The sequence below is a fragment of the Elephas maximus genome, chromosome 6, assembly GCF_024166365.1.
Source record: "Elephas maximus indicus isolate mEleMax1 chromosome 6, mEleMax1 primary haplotype, whole genome shotgun sequence".
NCBI lineage: Eukaryota > Metazoa > Chordata > Mammalia > Proboscidea > Elephantidae > Elephas > Elephas maximus.
This window is the reverse complement of record NC_064824.1, coordinates 75,931,474-75,951,573: the sequence shown is the minus strand read 5'-3', so window position 1 is coordinate 75,951,573 and position 20,100 is coordinate 75,931,474. Positions and strand designations below refer to the sequence as shown.

At 42.4% G+C, this 20,100-nt stretch overlaps 1 protein-coding gene across 1 annotated transcript in view; it reads left to right on the top strand.

Annotated features, from left to right (window-relative positions):
• Nucleotides 1–20,100, top strand: part of PDE11A (phosphodiesterase 11A) — a 600,047-nt gene that overhangs the window by 496,604 nt on the left and 83,343 nt on the right. Inside the window, exons 15-16 of the mRNA XM_049887539.1 lie at nt 2,089–2,198; nt 16,494–16,584. Coding sequence (XP_049743496.1) covers nt 2,089–2,198; nt 16,494–16,584 — 201 coding nt within the window. The remainder of the gene's footprint in view (nt 1–2,088; nt 2,199–16,493; nt 16,585–20,100) is intronic.

The window sequence follows — 20,100 nt, the reverse complement described above, 5'->3', positions numbered from 1 at the left end:
GCAGATGTGGTCCCACAAACAAACGAGTAAACAAAGAAAGAGAAAGACGTGGGATGCAGAGGTAGGAGACCAACTCAGGGACAGGAAAGAGGAGCCCCCCCATCCTTGATGATGGCAAGCGGAATCCGAGAAGGGAAGCTGGCAGCAAAAAGAGAGAATTCAGACCAAATGGTACGATCAGGGTTATAAGAGAGAGGCCCCATGGTACAAAGAGATCTAATAAAAGATCTGACAGCTTTGACCCCATTTTTTTTATACTTGTTTTTAGAGGCATTTTACAGAATTGGACAGGGTGTGTGAGAAGAATTAGTTACATGTTCAAAGAAGTCTTAACTCGGGAAATGTAAACATTTACATATGAAAAAAAACACAATCATTGGACACTAGCTGGGTCAGCAGTGAATAATAGTTACAAGGTAGAAATGCAATGAGGAAAGCAGTGAGTATGGATGGAAGTATGAGGGGAGGGAAGAAAGGGTGTGTGTAGGAGAACATAAAGCCTCACCTGGCACAAGGCATCAATGTGTAAGGGCAGACACTGGCACAAGTATGCTGGGAATTTGCCAGTCTCTGCCACTTATAAGAAATTCAGTTCTGCATTTTCCGCTTTAGATCAGGATTCTTCTGTAGAATCTTTGATCAAGCCGTTCAGTAAGGTAGCTGGGCACCATCCAGTTTTTCTGGTCTCGTTGCAAAGGTGGCAGCTGTTCTTGGAGACGATTAGCCACACATTTCATTTCCTCCTATTTCTGACTTCCCTTCTTCTTCTGTTGCTCCAGGTAAACAGAGACAGTACAGGTAATATTTTAAGTAAAATAAAACTTAGAAAAGCCAACAGTCAACCCTAAATTTTAAAACATAGGGGTACAAACTTTGACATGGACTATTTCATACCCCCAGGTAATTTATTAACATTTCCATTTGCTATGCAAATAAAGTTATATATATTTCTAAAGGTAAGAGTGGACCCAAGTCCATTTTTAAAAATAAAATTGTCAACACGGGAGCCTATTAGTGAGTTATTCTGCAATAAAAGCATAACTAATGCAAAAATAAAGTGTTTATTGCTCTAGGGCAAGTATCATACAGATACTAGCCACTGCTCCTAGCTTTCGGGGAGAAAACACACATGAAAAGTGAAGCAATTTGAATCCTACCTCTCCTCTCCCCCACCCTCCGTGAAGACTTTAATAAGTGATGCAACAGGAAACTTACAGAGTAGAAGGGGGAAAGACATAAAGCCTGTGATTCCAGAAAGTGTCCAGGCCTGCTTTCCCAGAGGTCCATTTCTTCTCCTAAACGAATGAAAGACCCAGCAGGAATCAAAGAACCATTTCTGCTCCTGGTTACTTAATTATATCAAACTGTTTCCAAAAGGTACCACATCCCACCTATGCATTTCACAGGCAAACTACCAGAGGATAATAAAAAAAAGAATTCCAAGGAACGGACACTCCACTTGATGCTCAGTCTGAGTTGCCTAATCCTTTGCCGAATTCTGGTTTTCAAGACATGTGCTGCCTTATTAACTGCAGAACATTCATCTGTCCGCCAAGGGAATATAGAATTAAGGCTATATGTATAAAAGAACTTCTAAATGTCATCCAATAACACTTGGAATACTTTTAAGGTGTTTCTTTTAATACATTTTATTTTTGCCTGCTTTCATCTGAGTGGCACCTGGCAGACACAGCATTCAGTTCTAAAGCCACCTTTCCTCTTCTTCCCTCGACCACTAAAAACGATGCTCCCTAAAACGTGGAGTTACAAACCATCTTTTGCTCTGGTCCTTTGCCGAACTGTCACTGTATCTGGAGAGAGCGAATTCCTCTCTAAAAAGGCTACAAGATAGCCTGAACTTTGGCCTGGTGTGCCAGTGCAGGCCGCTGTGACAGTGAACTAATTCATCATGGTGGGGACCCTAGGCTGTGCAAGTGGCCACCCAAATGACTGCCGTTGAAGGGGGTGGCAGTTAATCATTTCCTTAAACGATGCGGGTATGAAAACAGAGCTGATTGTTGCTCAGCCGACTGGTGTTTTCCATCCTTCCTGCCCCCAGTAGTGACTGTGGCCATTTTCCCTTCCCAGACTGCAGGGTTTCAAGAGATTCTGACCGAGGTGGAAATTTTAGCTGTGATTGTGGGCTGCCTGTGTCACGACCTCGACCACAGGGGAACCAACAATGCCTTCCAAGCTAAGTAAGTGTTCTAATTGTTGTTATTTTAATGCATTTGCTTTCTGTTCAGAGCCAAAGGTGACAAGTGCTAAAGAGTAAAGCATTAATTTCTGGCATCCGAGGCCAAGGCCACGCAGGCTTGGGCATGCGTGTCATGGGGCCCATCCATCTTTATAATTCCCTATTCTTCTTTTAATTGCAAATTTGCCCTTCATGTCATGCTTGTTGATTTGGTCTGTCTCTGTTGACCTCAGTCAGATAACAAAGCTCAGTTTTTAAAAGGCCCTTTTTTTCCCCCCTCCCAGAATATTTGCTTTCATGGTATTATAAGCTTTTTGAAACTGCTACTCTTAAAATCCAACTTAGAGGCTATTAAAATAAAAGTGTTACTAGGAGATTTTATGAAGCAAAGTGTCTCTTGCTTCCCCAGTAGAATCTCTTCCTGGGAGTCTTTGGATGTTGAGTCTTGTATAAACTGCAGTGAAGTAAAGCCGCACACAAGGAGCACAGTCTGTGTGCCTCCCATCCTTACTCCCACAGAAAGGTGGGGAACAAAGCAATTACGGACATGCTGGGTGTTTACATAACGTTCATGGACAGGATAATCTGTGCCTAAGGAAGTTGTAGAAACCCTGGTGGCATAGTGGTAAAGTGCTGTAGCTGCTAACCAAAAGGTCAGTGGTTCAAATCCGCCAGATGCCCTTTGGAAACTCTATGGGGCAGTTCTACTCTGCCCTATAGGGTCGCTATGAGTCGGAATTGACTCGATGGCAGTGGGCTTGGTTTTGGTTTTTTAAGGAAGTTGTAGATTCTCAGGATGGTGCAAATGGTTAACACGCTCAGATACTAACAGAACGGTTGGAGGTTGGAATCCACCCAGAGGCACCTGGGAAGAAAGGCCTGGAGATCTACTTCCAAAAAGTCAGCCATTGAAAACCCTATGGAGCACAGTTCTACCTTGACACACATGGGATGCCATGAGTTGGAGTCAACTTGATGGCAACTGGTTTTTTAATCAAGATGTGCTGGTCAGTATAGCCATTGCCTGGTGGCTCCTGCTGTGGCCAAGGCCACAGGACTTATGGGTGCTAAAAATAAGACCTAAACCCAGATCTCCTGACTCTTATACTGAGGGTCCAGTTTTAACATTGTGTCACACAAAATGACATCAGAAATCAGAAGCTGGAGAGAAAAGTTTGGGGTGTAGTGGTTAGGGACGGCTTCAACAAAGAGGTAAGATTAACTTTCAGATAATCCACTTCAAAACCCTCAGAAGAGGTCTACCTCTATAATCTGAAACTCTTAACATCCCATTTGGTGACGACAGGCTCCTTCCAATCCACTACTCTTTTTGTTCCCCAAAACACTTACCCATTGAGACCTTAGAGTCCTGAGCCCCTGCATTTGCTCTGGGTCTAGCAGATGAATTTTGACCTTGTATTCTTCTCTACCCATCCTGTATCCCATCATTTCAACCCTCTCTTCTCAATACCCTAAATTTTCTTGTCCTTCTTAACTTTGGATCCCTGGTGGCGAAGTGGTTGAGAGCTATGGCTGCTAACCAAAAGGTAGGCAGTTCGAATCCATCAGCCGCTCCTTGGAAACGCTATGATGCAGTTCTACTCTGTCTTATAAGGTCACTGTGAGTTGGAATCGACTCGACAGCAACAGGTTTGGTTTTGGTTTGGTGTCTCTTAACTTTCTGTGACACGCACCTGACAAAATCAGCCCTGGATCAATGTAACAATTCAATCTCTCACTGCTGTACCTAGACTTTTAAATTCTACAAGAGAAGATGTCACAATTGTGAGAGTGTGGGACATACTAAATTTATGTTCTCCCAACTCACCTGGGCACTCAGTACTCCCCAGCAATCTTTCTGTGTCCCTCTCTGGCTCCACCTCCCATTACTCTTAGCAGTTATATATGCCAAACGTTCTCTCTTCCTACACCACCTCCTGCTCCACCACCTCCCTCACACCACTCAGCAGATGACCTTGCCTCCTACTTCATGGAGAAAATTGAGGCCATCAATCGAGAACTCCCTCAATTTTCTCCCCTGCCACCTGCAAACTTATCTATCTGTCCCCGTCCTTCCCTCTTTGCCTCCTATCTCAGTGAAAGGGCTGTCCTTTCTCTTATTTGAGGCAAATCCCTCTACCTCTGCTTGGTTCCCTTCCCTGCTACCACCTCAGGGATCTTGCTCCATCAATCTTCCTTTCTCTCCCCTGTATTAACCTCTCCCTTTCTATTGACTCTTGGCATTCTATTGATATGAAAAATTCTCCCTTCTTGGGGGGAGGGAAAAAAAACACCTTAATCCTCACTTCTCGCTCTAGTTGCAGTTCTGTTTCTCTTCTTCCCTTCACAGTCAAGCTTCTTTGGAAAGTTGTCTATGTTCATTGTCTTCACTTCCTCCAACCTTTTCCTCCCACTTGGCTCCCGGTTCCACTTCATCAGGGCAACTGCCCTCGGTAATGTCCCGATGGTCCCTTTTCCCAAATCTGCTGGATCCTTTATTGTCCTTCTTTTTTGAGACTTTTTGGAATGAGACATATTTTACACTCCCTCCTTCCAGAAACTCTCCTCCCTGTCAAAGGGTTATCCTCCACCCTTATAGCCTTCCTTCTCAGTCTGCTTCAAAGCCTTTGTTCCCCTGCTCAACTCTTCACGGGGGTTGTTCTCTCCCATCTTCTCCTGCTCTACAGGTCCTTATTCAGGGCCTCCACCCATCTGCAGATGAGCCCCAAATCCATATTTTTGAACCATAACTCTCTGCTTATCTCTAGGCACTTATTCCAGCTGCTTGAGGGACACTTCCTATTTGAAGTCCCACAGCCACTTCAATCTTAGTCTTTCCCTTCAAATCTGTCCCTCTGTCTCTTATTCTCTATCCTAGTTAGAGGAAATTTTATTTTACTATTTTAATGTAGCTTTTTAATAAATCTAAAGTTTTCTGATTTCTTAAACAGAGATAGAGAGAAATCCTTAAAAAAATATAATGGAATGCAGACAAGAACTCAAAAATAGGGGTGACGAGTTACCCCACTAGATGATGGGTGACACCAACCCTAATGACACCACTGCCTTGCCAGCCCCTCCCCCAACGGCACCAGCTCACCCGCCACCACCGCCACCGTCACTTTGGACCATGGGGTCATTTCGGTGTCACCCCATCTGGCAGTGTCGGGGTGCAGCCCGTACCTCGCCCCACCTACCCCCTAGTGATGCCACTGGCTGGTTCTACCTCATTTCTGTTCTTTGCAATTAACAGTCCCTGAGACGATGAGGAAAACTACAATTTATTTGTTGTCTGCTGTGTTTCAAGCCAACATCCCTGTGGGGTAGGTAATTTTATCTCCATTTTATAGGAGGAAACCAAGCCTGAGAAGGATAAGGAACTTGCCCAAATTGATACATTTAGAATGTGGAATAGCTGCTGTTTGGACCTGGGCTGCTGGATTGCAATAATCATTCTTCAGTCGATGAATCATACCATACTCTCCTCCATGATTTGTGATATCTAGTTTGGACCTTTGAACTTCTGGTTTCTTGGCTGACCTTCCAGATACATGAGCTCTGGAAAACTAAAATATATTTTGACATTTAGCAATTCAATTCAAGACATGGAGTCATAAAAATCATAGAACTCAGTGCTTTAATTTTACAAAAATGGAAACTGAGATCCCTGTTATGGTTTGAATTGTTCCCCCCAAAAGTTACGTTGAAGTCCTAACCCCTATACCTGTAAATATGATCCTCTTTGGAAACAAAGGGTTTCTTTTGTTACATTAATGAGGACATACTGAAATAGGGTAAGTCGTAAACCTAATCCCTTCTACGTGGTATCTTATAAAAAGAGCAGAATGGACACAGACACACACAGGTCAAAGACAAATACCATGTGAAGATATATCTTCAAGCAGTCGAGGGACGCCCAGGAGTTACCGACAAGGGAGGATTCTCCCTAGAACTGATGCTCTGATTTAGCCTCTAAAACTATGAGACGATAAATTCCTACTCTTTAAAGCCACCAACTGTGGTAATTTTTTGTTATGGAAGCACAAACAAAATAAAATAGTTCCCAAATCTCAGGTTACTTATGTAAGATTGAACAGCTTTCATACATATGCCAAAAAAACAAACCAACTCATGGCAACTCTATGTGTTACAGAGTAGAACTGTTCCATAGGGTTTTCTAAGATGTAATCTTTACAGAAGCAGATCACCAGGACTTTCTTTCACAGAGCTGGTGGGTGGCTTTGACCTGCCAACCATTAGTTTAGTTGAGCACAAACTGTTTGTACCACCCAGGGACCTCTTCACACACCTTAAGTAGGTATTAAGTCTCTGATACTAGAATTCAGTTTTTTTCCCATCCTCATGCCACATGATCAAATCTGCCCCTTTCAAGATAGCATGATGTGTTTCCTCAAGACAATTAACCTCATATATAATTTACCACAACTTATCAGCTCATGGGATGCACCTACCAAATGGAGTCACTTTTGAACTTAGGACACCTAATACCACCACGCAACCCTAGTTAAGATTTCCTTCAACAATGAATGCTGAAAGAGGCCTTTTTTACATCATGGTATAGGAAAACCCCTTGCCATGAGTCAATTCCAGCTCATGGTGACCTTATAGGACAGAGTAAATATGCCCCATATGGGTTTCCAGGGCTGTAATCTTACAGAAGCAGACTGCCACATCTCTTTCCCATGGGGCAGCTGGTGCGTTCAAACCACCAACCTTTCAGTTAGCAGCTGAGCACTTAACCACTGTGCCACCAAGCCTCCTTATGGTGAAGGAACTATCTTTTTATTGATTAGAATAAAATTCATTCAGTGAGCATGCTGTTGTTCAGAAAGTTTCTAAAAAGAAATATATAGCCTTATCTCTTTTCATAAACCCACTGCTGTCGAGTCGATTCCAACTCATAGCGACCCTGTAGGACAAAGTAGAACTGCCCCATAGAGTTTCCAAGGAGCGCCTGGTGGATTTGAACTGCCAACCTCTTGGTTAACAGCTGTAGCACTTAACCACTATGCCACCAGGGTTTCCCTCTCCTTTCATAGTCTCTCAAATTTGAGTGTTTTCTATGTGCAAGGCATTGTGCTAAGTACTGTGGAAACAAAGAAGTGTAACAAAAGGTCCCTTCCCTGAAGTATACCTGTCTCTAATTCCAGTCCGTCTAGTAGTTTGGAAATGCAATTTAAATGCACCAATTATTATGTGACAAAGCATATGCTACCTTTTTTTCACGTAGAAGGCTATAAAGAAATAGGAGACATTTAGCAGGGGACAAATTACTATATAAAGTGTAAAATGTCTCTACGATAAAAAGTTGTGACTTTAGTTATAGTGTATATGATTTATTCTCTTAGCCTTTCTGATAAGTGAACCTTTGCATTTTCATATTTTATTATTAATTTTTAAGTATTGGAGTGCATGCGATGAATGATCAGTAGGTAGAGCAGTAAGACCACAGTGCTTTGAAATGACTCTGTTCACACCTCTCCCCTATTTTCTCAAGGGACAGCGTTTCCCACTCATCCCCCTCTCTATTACAGCTGCCCCTGATGATTAAATATCAGTACCAAGCAGCTTTCTACCATATTCTCCTAGGAGACTTCTTCTATTCATTTCTAGCATAATCTCTTATACTCATTTCTTGGGAACGAAAACCCATCTTGTCGCTTTCGGCCAGGTCCCAGAAGTGAAATACTAGGGCACATTAATCTGCAGTGACAGCCTAATCCCATTCCTCACCACCTCCCAACAATTCTCAATTTCCTAATTACCTTTCATAGTTTTCCTTTTTAAAGTTTCCTTTCAGCCTAGGCTGCACACTGCCATTAAGTCACTTTTTCAAAGAATATTCATATCTTGGGAAGTTATGAAGGTACATTTCCTTTTGCACGCTGATTTTTGGTGCCTATGCAAAGCACTGAATGCCTGTAGGGACAGAATTTCCACTTTGCCTTTTCTTTTTAATGCGTTTCTGCTCAGTGTGCTGCATGTCTAAATGAGAAACTTTAGTTCATTGGAATGACCTAACCAATAATGAGCATCAGAAGTAATCATATATAGAAATGCACTAGTGCTTACAAAGTTTGGATACATCTCTTTTTTTCTCCCTTTCAGTCCCCCTCTTGCTCCACACACCCTCCGTACGTGTACCCGTTGCCGTCAGGTCGATTCTGACTCATAGTGACCCTATAGGACAGAGTAGAACTGCTCCATAGGGTGTCCAAGGAGCAGCTGGTGGATTTGAACTGCTGACCTTTTGGTTAGCAGCCGAGCTCTTAACCACCATACCACCAGGGCTCCACATCCTGCATATATATAATTATATTTTCACAACTACAGTGTGTTGGAAACCCTGGTGGCGTAGTGGTTATGTGCTACGGCTGCTAACCAAAGGGTTGGCAGTTCGTATCTGCCAGGTGTTCCTTGGAAACTCTATGGGGCAGTTCTACTCTGTCTATAGGGCCACTATGAGTCAGAATCAACTCGACGGCACTGGGTTTGGTTTTTAGTTTACAGTGTGTGTAGGCGCCAAAGTTACTTACATGAGGGTATACTTACCACAGACAATTAAAATGAAGTTTGGTGTTAAAACCCATTCTGATTTGGATTTTTTTTTTCATAGTTTACATGAGAAATTGAAATATACCTTTACACAAATATATTCCGTGAAAGATACACACCTCTGTAAAAAGTGGTTTTATGACCAAACAAGATTGGATAATGCTGTGTGTTATGTTCCTCTCCAGCAGTATCACAATGCACATCCACATATTAACACCTCTGAGAAATCCCACAGGAAAGAAACAGTTTAACTTTTTAAACCCAACATTTCCCAAACTTACTTGACCATGGAACCCTTTTATTTCTGCCCATAATACCATTTATTCTCTAGAATACTTTTTGATACAGCTTGTCCTAACAGATAAATTTTAATTATTATTATTTTGCCATTTGTTTCAAGTTCTATGACTGTGACCTTCACTCTTGGGGGTCCTAGGAGTTCAACAATATATAGAGGCAGATATAGGCGGCATTTTCAGTGAGTCTTGGCCTGAGAGAGAAAGCACCAAGATGTTTTGTGGTCTTAGAAAATCTGACAGAGAACAAGCCTAGTCATGTGGGTAAGAGATCCCTGTGGAAATGGAAGCATTCGTGCTTAAAAAATTACTGTACAAAACTCAGAGTAGAGCTAGTATCGTGCTCCCTTCAGTGAGTGTACCTTGTTTGCAGGTTAGCACTGGTAGTGCAAGACTGATCAGAGAAAGCCCCCAACACAATTATAGAGGTGGTGGGGGCTCGGTTGGGATGTTCATAAAAGGCTATAGACCCCACCAAGATCCATGCTGAGTCACACCTCTATGACTCACTATCTGCCCTAGTAGTCTTTAATTCTGTCTGGGAAACAGTGAAGACCCAAATCAAACCTTGTTGCTTCAGTGGAAACTTCTATGGAAGCAGGTTATCAACCAGGTTACTGCACTCCTACCCTTACTTATCACTCTGCCTTATGATAATTTGTTATCTTCCCTATTAGACTTCGAGCTTCCTGAGGGCAGGAGCTATGTCTTATTTATCTTTGTATTCCACGTGCCATGGGCCTGGCATGGTAATAGTCATCAATACTTGTTGGTTGAATGAATGATGGATGAATAAATGTCTAGAGAGCCATGTTGGCTCCACCTTCTCGATGGATAAATGAATGAATGAATGAATGAATCACAATGTCTTCCTTCACTTTCATAGCATTAGTCTGAATGCTGTCTTGCAAAATCTGCTATGTTGCAGGTTCAGCTGCAAAATCTACATAGTTTCTCTGACTGGATCAGTGTTGCGTGAGGGTGGGGAGAATTAAGATGGAATTACAGAAGGGAAGACGAAGGGATCTGATGCTGAAGATGCTCAGACCAATGCTGTCACATGGCTGCATGTGTACAAACACCAGACAACTGAGAAAGCACCTGAGATGAAACACAGCGGTTCAGAAGCTGTGTGGACATGGGGGAGAGGGAGAGGTGCAGCAGAGGTGTCCCCTGGTTAAAGGAGGAAACATCTCCATACTCATCCTGAATGTTGAAAATATAAAGTGAGTTGTGATCATCTACCTGACTTAACTTTAGTGGGGTCCAATAAACCAACATGAATAAGGGAAGACTGACTATTTTGCATCTTGACCCAACCTTACATCAATGGCCCTGTTAGCAAAATTCATGAGTAAATAAATGAGGTGCATCTGAGCATGGCTGTTAAACAAGCTGCAGGAATGAGCCTGCGTTGGCAATTGTAACAATAGGATTCTGAATTAAATTTTGAAATCTTCTTTCATCGATGACAGCCAACTTGGTGAAAAGGAAGAATCAAATATCAGAAATGTATGTTATAATGATCACACTTGTTATGTAACAAAAAGACAACATAATATGGTGGAAAAAACCTTAAAAACTTGGATTCCAATCTAGATCTGGTGCTTACTAGCTGTGTGACCTTGGAAAAGTTACATAATGTCTCTGAGGACTGGTTTTCTCACCTGTAAAATCAGAAAATAATATCTATTTCACTGTTGTCAGGATTAAGTGAAATAATGTATGTAAAGTTGTTAATATGTTGCCGAGTGCATGGTAGGCACTTACGAATGGTGTTGCTTTGTTAGGCTTTGTTAGGTGCTGTCGAGTTGGTCCCAACTCATAGTGACCTTATGTATGACAAAATGAAACACTGCCCAGTCCTGCGCCATCCTCACAGTCATTGTTATGCTTGAGCCCATTGTTGCAGCCACTGTGTCAATCCATCTTGTTGAGGGTCTTTCTCTTTTTCACTGACCCTTTACCAAGCATGATGTCCTTCTTCAGGGAGTGGTCCCTCTTGATAACATGTCCAAAGTCTGTGAGATAAAGTCTTGCCATCCTCACTTCTAGTGAGCATTCTGGCTGTGCTTCTTCCATGACAAATTTGTTCTAATGATCGTTTTTATTATTAATAACATTATTTTTATGTATTATTATCATAAAAATGTTAACATACTTATTACTGTCACCCTGCCAATTTGAAGTTATCAGCCAAGCAACTACACCTACTCCTAACTTATGGTCTATCTCATTATCTGACATTTTGTATTTACAATAATAATAAAAAATCTACTATCGGACTATTTTACACATTAACAACATATATCTAGCAGTAATGAATGCCGAGGTGTGAGGCGAGAGTAACCCTAGCTATGATGGTTAAGTTTAAGTGTCATCTTGGCTGGGCTATGATTCTCAGTGGTTTGGCAGTTGTGTAATGATGTAGTCATCCTTCATTTTATGATCTAATGTGGTCATCCTCCATTTTCACATAACGCCAATTTTTCCATAACAACCTGGCCTTTGGAACCTAGCCATGTTGATAAGTGAGGAATGGGTGTAATATTTTTTAAGCACCTAGTCCACGCAAGGCACTCTGGTGTGATGTGCATATAAAACTCCTAGAATAGCCAAGACAAAGTGTATACCACACATTTGGAGACACATATTTTCATAAAAATGAACTCCATCATAGAAATATAGTCGTTAATGTTAAATATTGATTACTAAATAATATGATTATCCAAATTTTTACTTATATGATAAGACTTAAAGAAATAACACATACCTGACTAGTACCTTCTTTATTTTTATTCACAGTAAGCCCTATTGAACCTAACATTGTTGTTTCTCCCAGCGTGGGCCAGCTCTGAGTCTTTCTAAGGGTTGCAGGCCCCTGAGCCCCTGAATTGACCATGATCTTGGGCTGCTTTGTACCGGAGATGGAGGGCAGCTTGTGACCAAAATCCTTCACATTGTACTTAGATGCAGTCTTTGCTCCTCTCACTAACGGGACAGGCTGCGCACTCTCTCTTCCCAGGGCTTCCAAGTTAAGGCCAAATTGCCCTTTCAATTTCCATGGCTCCTGCATTAAGCAAGAAAGAGCACAAGTGACGGGATTGTCTAGGATCTCTCTTCACTCTTAAGATACTCTAACTCCTCATTAGAAAATAAACATATTTGAACATTTTAAATAAACATTGCTGAAGTGGCATTGTTGAGGAATGAGTTGTGCTACATAAGTGAAGTTTACAGATAACTGAAAGTCATTCCTTCAAGTATCAATTAACACTTTATTGATTTAAAATGAAAATACCTATATGTATATTAATTAAGACTTAATTATAGACCACAATCTATTACGTGCCAAGCATTGAGATAAAAAAAAAAAAAAAACCCACTGCCATCAAGTCAATTCTGACTCATAGCGACCCTATAGGACAGAGTAGAACTGCTCCGTAGAGTTTACAAGGAACACCTGGCTAATTCAAACTACCAACCTCCCGGTTAGCAGCTGTAGTACTTAACCACTACACCACCAGGGTTTCCAAGGTATTGTGATAGGCACCTTCAAATATTTTACTTTATTCTCTTAAATAACAGGTGAGATAGATGTAATAGCATTATTTTAGAGACAAAGAAACTTGGTATCAAAAAGGCCAAGTAATTGTATGAAACTACTATGTAAAGGAAGAGCTGAGGTTGGACTCCAAATGCAGGGAACTTTCCAGAATTACACAATGAGATACCATAGTGCGAATGTGAGCTGGGAAACCATATTAGAAATTTGTCTACCTTGTATGTAAAGTAGATAAAGTGGTCTCTGAATGATATTCACAAGGTCTTTTCCCATGGAGGTTCAAGTACATTGGGTTTAAGACAGCTGTTCTAGACACTCGGAAACCATACAGCCTGATCTAAAGATCTATTGGGCATTAACTATACTTTCCTCACTAACTTGCCCAGTTTTCCAGCAGTTTTAAAGTCTGATAGCCAACGGGGATCTCTGATATGAGCTGCTGTTTTTTAAAGGGACAATACAAGTTTTTCTTAAAACTAAGAGATAGGGTTCGAGTGGCTTCTTTAAAGATTCATTATAAAAGAACCAGTTGGATTATAAGATCTTGAGAAATAGTATAAACTGAGAAGAACACATACTTTTGTGGTTACGAGGACGGGAGGGAGGGCGGGAGGGTGTTTGCTGATTAGTTAGTAGATAAGAACTACTTTAGGTGAAGGGAAGGACAATACTCAATGCACGGAAGGTCAGCCCAACTGGACTGGACCAAAAGCAAACAAGTTTCTGGGATAAACTGAATGCTACAAAGGTCAGCGGAGCAAGGGCGGGGGTTTGGGGACTATGGCTTAGGGGGACTTCTAAGTCAATTGGCAAAATAATTCTATTATGAAAACATTCTGCATCCCACTTTGAAATGTGGCGTCTGGGGTCTTAAATGCTAACAAGCAGCCATCTAAGATGCATCAATTGGTCTCAACCCACCTGGATCAAAGGAGAATGAAGAACACTAAGGTCACACGATAACTATGAGCCCAAGAGAGAGAAAGGGCCACATGAACCAGAGACTTACATCGTCCTGAGACCAGAAGAACTAGATGGTGCCCAGCCACAACCGATGACTGCCCTGACAGGGAGCACAACAGAGAACCCAAGGGAGCAGGAGATCAGTGGGATGCAGACCCCAAATTCTCATAAAAAGACCAGACTTAATGGTCTGACTGAGACTAGAGGAATCCTGGCGGTCATGGTCCCCAAACCTTCTCTTGGTCCAGGACAGGAACCATTCCCGAAGACAACTCATCAGACATGGAAGGGACTGGACGATGGGTAGGAGAGCGATGCTGATGAAGAGTGAGCTACTTGTATCTGGTGGACACTTGAGACTGTGTTGGCATCTCCTGTCTGGAGGGGAGATAGGAGGGTAGAGAGGGTTAGAAACTGGCAAAATTTGTCACGAAAGGAGAGACTGGAAGGGCTGACTCATTAGGGGGAGAGTAAGTGGGAGTATGGAGTAAGGTGTATATAAGCTTATGTGTGACAGACTGACTTGATTTGTAAACATTCACTTAAAGCACAATAAAAATTATTAAAAAAAAGAACCAGTTGGCTGCAATTCCGACCGCGGCAACCCCATGTGGTCAGAGTAGACCTGTGCTCTGTAGGGTTTTCAAAGGCTGGTTTTTCAGAAGTAGATCGTCAGGCCTTCCCTCTGGGTGGACTCGAACTTTGAATCTTTCTGGTAGCACCTGGGCGCCTTAACCATTTGCACCACCCAGGAACTTCAAAGACCTATTACAGGTAGCAAAAACTGCTGTTGGAAGAGCCCCATGGCAGTGACAGCTAATGTTTCCTTTTCAGTATTAATGCACTGTTTGTGATTTATGAACTGGGTTGACAGCGTCAAGTTCTCAGGGAGACCCTCTACCCTCCTGGTCACAGTTTGCACAGTTTTAGTTATTACTTCCTTCGCAGCAACAATCACAGCAAATCTGCATTGTTTCCAAGCCTATGCCCTGTCCTCTACTCTCCATTATCAGATTGTAATTCTGCTTATATATGTTGAAGCCACAATGCCAAATCAAACCAAATGTTGTTCTTATATACTCACTCCTGCTCCAGTTCTTTACTGGTTACCCAGACCCCAAAACTGCAGCAGTACTTCCCCAGGCGCATTCTCTAAAACTCTAGTCCATGAGGTGCTCCTTGGATGAATATTTTTGTGGCCAAAAAAGTTGTCCCGGTTATTCTATCATGCTGTAAATGCATATAAGTTTATATTAAAGATTCTGAGAAATTGTGTACATATTTTATAAGATTATACCTTATATACCCTTTTTTGGGTATAAGATTTTGGGGGGGCGTTTACCTTATATTAGAATCTTATTTTTTATAACCCCTATTAATAGTATTTGGAGCCCTGGTGACACAGTGGTTAAGAGCTATGGCTGCTAACAAAAAGGTTGGCAGTTCACATCTACCAACTGCTCCTTGAAGACCCTTTGGAGCAACTCTACTCTGCCCTACAGTGTTGCTCTGAGTTAGAATCAACTTGTTGGCACCAGGTCTGGTTTTCGTATTAATAGTGTTTATTACTATTAATGGGGGTATAAAAATTAATATAGCCCTGGTGGCACACTGGTTAAGAGCTCGGCTGCTAACCAAAAGGTCGGCGGCTTGAATCCTCCAACCTCTCCTTGGAAACCCTATGGGGCAGTTCTACTCTGTCCTGTTGGGTCGCTATGAGTTGAAATCAACTCGACGGCACCAGGTTTGAATAGTATCTGCAAGAAACATCGGGAAACTCTGTCTTAGGGCAACTTGGCCTCTACTGGCTCCTTGACAATTACATGTAGTCAAAAGCTAAGTTCTGTTGACTCTCTCTCCTCCCATTCCGTTTCTTTTATCAAAAAAAAAAAAAAAAAAGTTGTTATCAAGTCTATTCCAACTCTTGGCTACCCTATATGTGAGAGAATAGAACTATGCTTCATAAGGTTTTCAATGGCTGATTTCTTAGAAATAGATCACCAGCCCTTTCTTCCAAGGTGCTGCAAACCTCCAACCTTTTGGTTAGCAGCTGAGCAGGTTAACCATTTACACTACCCAGGGACTCCTCCATTCAGGCCCTTTTCCCTCTCCCCCAGCCCCATGGTAGTTAATGTGCCCTGGCTGCTGTCACTGCCTCATAACAAGTTGGCTTTGTTGCTCCCTCCTCACCCACCCTGCAGCCCCTGGTGCACAGTTCATATCATGGAACCCCTTCCCCATTCAAAAACCATCAGACCCCTCATTACATAGTGAAAACATCCAAAGACGTTGCCCCTGAAAGCAAACACCTTTCTAGCCTTTTCAGAAACAATTTTCCATCACATATCCATCCCTCCAGCCATCCCTCCAGCCAAACAACTCGGCTGTTGTTCTGGGCATGCCTCCTCCTCATTTCCTTTCAGCATATTTCAGCTCATTCCACCACATGCTCACACCCCATCTCTGCCCTCAAAAGGCTTACCTTCTTCATGATCCCCTGAGCCAGAATTTTTTTTTTTTTTTCCTCAGAGCATGCACAACACTTTGATTAGATCTAAAGCACTTTCTCTAGGGCATTAGTATTTGTGTTGTATGGTATGTGCCCACTTTTTCCTTACGATTATGTCTTGTTTTCGTTACTAGTCTTGGATTTCTTAGAGGCAAGAACTGTGTCTTATTCATCATTACATCACCTGCAGCATCTAGCCTGACACACAGAATATTCCCAAAAAAGTTTATTTAATGGATGAGTGAACTACATAAGCAACTAGCTTAGGATGTATCTGTTCATGGTCCTTTGCCAAAAGCAGGAAAAGTAGTTCCATCCAAAGAGCTGGTGTAGGGGAAGGGGTGGTAGGTGGAGGGTCCTGGTCACTCACCTTTTGGTCTCTTTCAGGAGCGGCTCTGCCCTGGCCCAGCTCTATGGAACCTCTGCCACCCTAGAGCATCACCATTTTAACCATGCAGTGATGATCCTTCAGAGTGAGGTACAGACTGCTGTTCCACTTCTCCCCTGACAGAAATAAAACTCTTGTTTTCTACCACTCTTTCTTTGCCGTGTCACAGGTAGCTACAGAGCAGTAGGACACCTTATTTTAAGCCAAACTATTGAGCTTCTCCTTGGCAGCTTTTTTATTCTTTCAGAAGCCTGACCAAGGACCTTGTTCAAGCTCTGAGTTGATTCAATTGCATTTCATTATTGCTTAGGAGTCTTTTAGATTCATGTAACAGAGTAGGTTGCCCATAGCTCGTCACTTGAGCATGACCTTACCCTCCTTAGTGGGTACAGAAGCCCACTAAGGAAGTGACTTGGTCCAAGTGACAAGTATAACCCAAAGCCAATTTAAAAGGTGATAGAAGCAGAAAGAGGGTGAGAAAGATGTACTTTATTAGCACAATGAAGAAACCTATAAAAGATAAAAAGAACTAAAATTGCTGGTGGGACCAGTTTGAAAGTGACAACTGCAACTAAATTTAGACCCAGGGCTAATGCCATATGCCCCATTTTTCTTCAGTGGCAATGCAGGAGTTGGAAGCAGTTAGAATTTTATACTTTCAGCTCTCCGCAGGGAAAAACAGAAACCACTGTCTGGCTGAGGCTTCTGAGTTTAAAATTGTCAAGAAAGGATCTGTTTAATTTTCTGCAGGCATACAGGCTTTTTTTTTTTTTTTTTTTTTTGAGGCCAGGAAGGAATCATCTGTTCCCCATTATTTGTCAGTTCTCTGGCTGTGCCATTAATTATTATTATTATCATCATTAAGGCCCCGCTTCGCTGGAATAGCATCATTAAATATGGAGGGTCTTTTCCTCCAGCCTATCTGGGGAAAGCATGTCTTTTGCAATATGGTGAAAGCCCTCCACCCCATAAAGGGGAGTCGGCACTGGGAACCCGAGTGCAGACCAGGGAAGGGCACACCCGTGGGGGTGACACATTTTCAGATGGGAATAGAACCCCAAGGTTTAGGCTCTCAGTAACTGACAAGAGATCAGCATCCGGGCATTTGTGGCTCTGGAATTTTCCACCCAAAGTCATGTTTTAGCTGAATCCTGTCAAAGAGGGAAGTAGGGCTCAGAGGAGCTGCAGTTCAGATGTCCTTTCTGCACAGGTGAACATGATGGGTGTACACCTCCACCCCCCAAAACCCCACCTTTGTAATAACAAGCACTATAAGGCTTACTCTGAAGGCCATTTGTTTGTGTCCTTGGGGACTTTCTAGTATAAAACCCCACTAACTCAGAATTTGTGTTCATACAAATAAAACACATCGGCTGCCCTTCATGTTGTGGTTCTCTATAAATAACAGAGAATAATAATTACAGAGCCACCCACTGAGTGCTTGGTCTGTGCCAGGCACACCGTGGGGCCTCACCCACATCCCCTCCTGCCCTGCCCATCAGAAAGGCAGGTAAAAAGGTGTTATTGTCATCCCATTTTCCAAATGAGGGGACTGAGACACAGAGAGGTTAAGTGGCTTGCTGAAGGTCACACAGCCAGTTGGTTGCCCCAGACTGTCTGCCTCCACATTTGGCTTTCTTCCCATCAATACCACACTCCTGCCTCCCTAAACAAGAGTGGAAACAGCATCTGAGGGAGACTTAAATCTTCTTCAGGGAACAAACCCTTGAGGCAGTATAGAAGGTCCCTTTGCAAATAAGCAATACACTGATTACAAATTAACTTTTTTTTTTTGCAGCTTGTCTGGGTAGCTTCGTCACTCTGTTAGCTGTAAATTGCGTTAATTACTAAATATGCTTTGTTGTTGTTAGGTGCCCTGGAGTAGATTTTGACTCCTAGCGACCCCATGTGACAAAGTAGGACTGCCCCATAGGATTTTCTAGGCTATAACCTTTACTGAAGGAGCCCTGGTGGTGCAGTGGTTAAAGTGCTCAGCTGCTAACTGAAGGGTTAGTGGTTGGAACACACTAGCTGCTCTGCAGGAGAAAGATGTGGCAGTCTGCTTCTGTAAAGATTACAGTCTTGAAAACCCTGTGGGGTAGTTCTACTCTATCCTATGGGGTCTTTATGAGTCGGAATCGACTTGACAGCAATGGGTTTGTTCTTGATTTGAACCTTTACTGGAGCAGGTCTTTCTCCTGCAGAGTTACTAGATGGGTTCCAACCCCCAAACTTTTGGTTAGGAGCTGAGCGCTTAACCGTTGCACCACCAGGGCTCCTTATATGTGTCCTTTAAAAGTAGTAAAATGCACTCCCTCACAAAATAATCAGAATCCTCAAATTCAGACTAGCTTTCTTCTTAGTCCTCTTTAGTTCTTACTGTAACTTTTTCCCAATGGCTCTATCTCTTCTACTGGGAGATGCTGGGCATGGAGCTGGATCCGGGGGACTACTTTTCCCAGGGCTTCCGACCACTTTTTCCCAGTCCCCAGAACAAGGACCTATGATTGATCCATGTGGCACAGTTCAGACAGAGAAACCTGGCCAGTATCATGGTGAGGTACTCCTTTAGTGATTTGTCTTATTCCTAATGGCAGAATTAAAGGTCTGGAAGAGTCCATTTGAAAATTATTATTAATATTGGACCTGGTCCCAGGTGGAACCAATATACTCTTCAAGGAGTGTCGGGTTCACCCAGAGATAAATTAACTCAGGGGAGCAGATTATCATGTGATGCCTGGTAAGAGCTCATCTACTAATTGATATTCTGGTTCTCTGAGAGAATTAACTTACTTTCCGCTGGGGAATAGTTTCTTCTCAGGCAGGTATGCTGTTCCCTCTCTTCTCCTCCGTCTTCTGGCTCTCAACATAAGGGTTAAAACTGGTCCACATTCTGGGCCACGTGTTTATGAGTTTGTATTTCATACTAAATTGACCTGATAAGTGAACAGTCCTGACTTTCAAAGCAAAGTCAGTGAATTGTTGGTCACCTTATGGAAGGATTTTTCACTTTATTAAGAACAAATTGTGGAGCTGCCTCATGCAGTTAAAACAAATTTTGATGAATGGAAGTGTGCTTTTCAAAGGTGTAGAGCTATAGGTATATTTGCAAGTTTTCCTAGATAAATTAGAGTCCGCTGTGCCAAGAACTAAAGCAATCAGCTGCTAAGCAAAAGGTCTGTGGTTTGAAACCAACAGCAACTCCGCGGGAGAAAGATGTGGTAGTCTGCTTCCATAAAGATTACAGCCTTGGAAACTGTATGGGGTCACTGTGAGTCAGAACTGACTCAAAGGCAGTGGATTTAGGTGCCAAGGATAATGTCTTATACATCTTAGCCGTTCCCTAAGTATTCATTACACTGAATTTAATCCACTGTACATTAAGGCATATCTTAGCAGTTTAACAAAGGGCTTCATAGCTTCAGCACTGTTGATATTTTGGGCCAGATAATTTTTTGTTGTAGGGAGCTGCCCCATGCACTGTAGTGTGTTTACAGTTTCCCTGGCTCTATCTACAGGGTGCCATAGCACCCTTCCCCCAGTGTGACAGCCAAAAATCTCCAAATATTGCTGTCTCTTGAGGGGCAAAATCACCCTCTGTTGAGA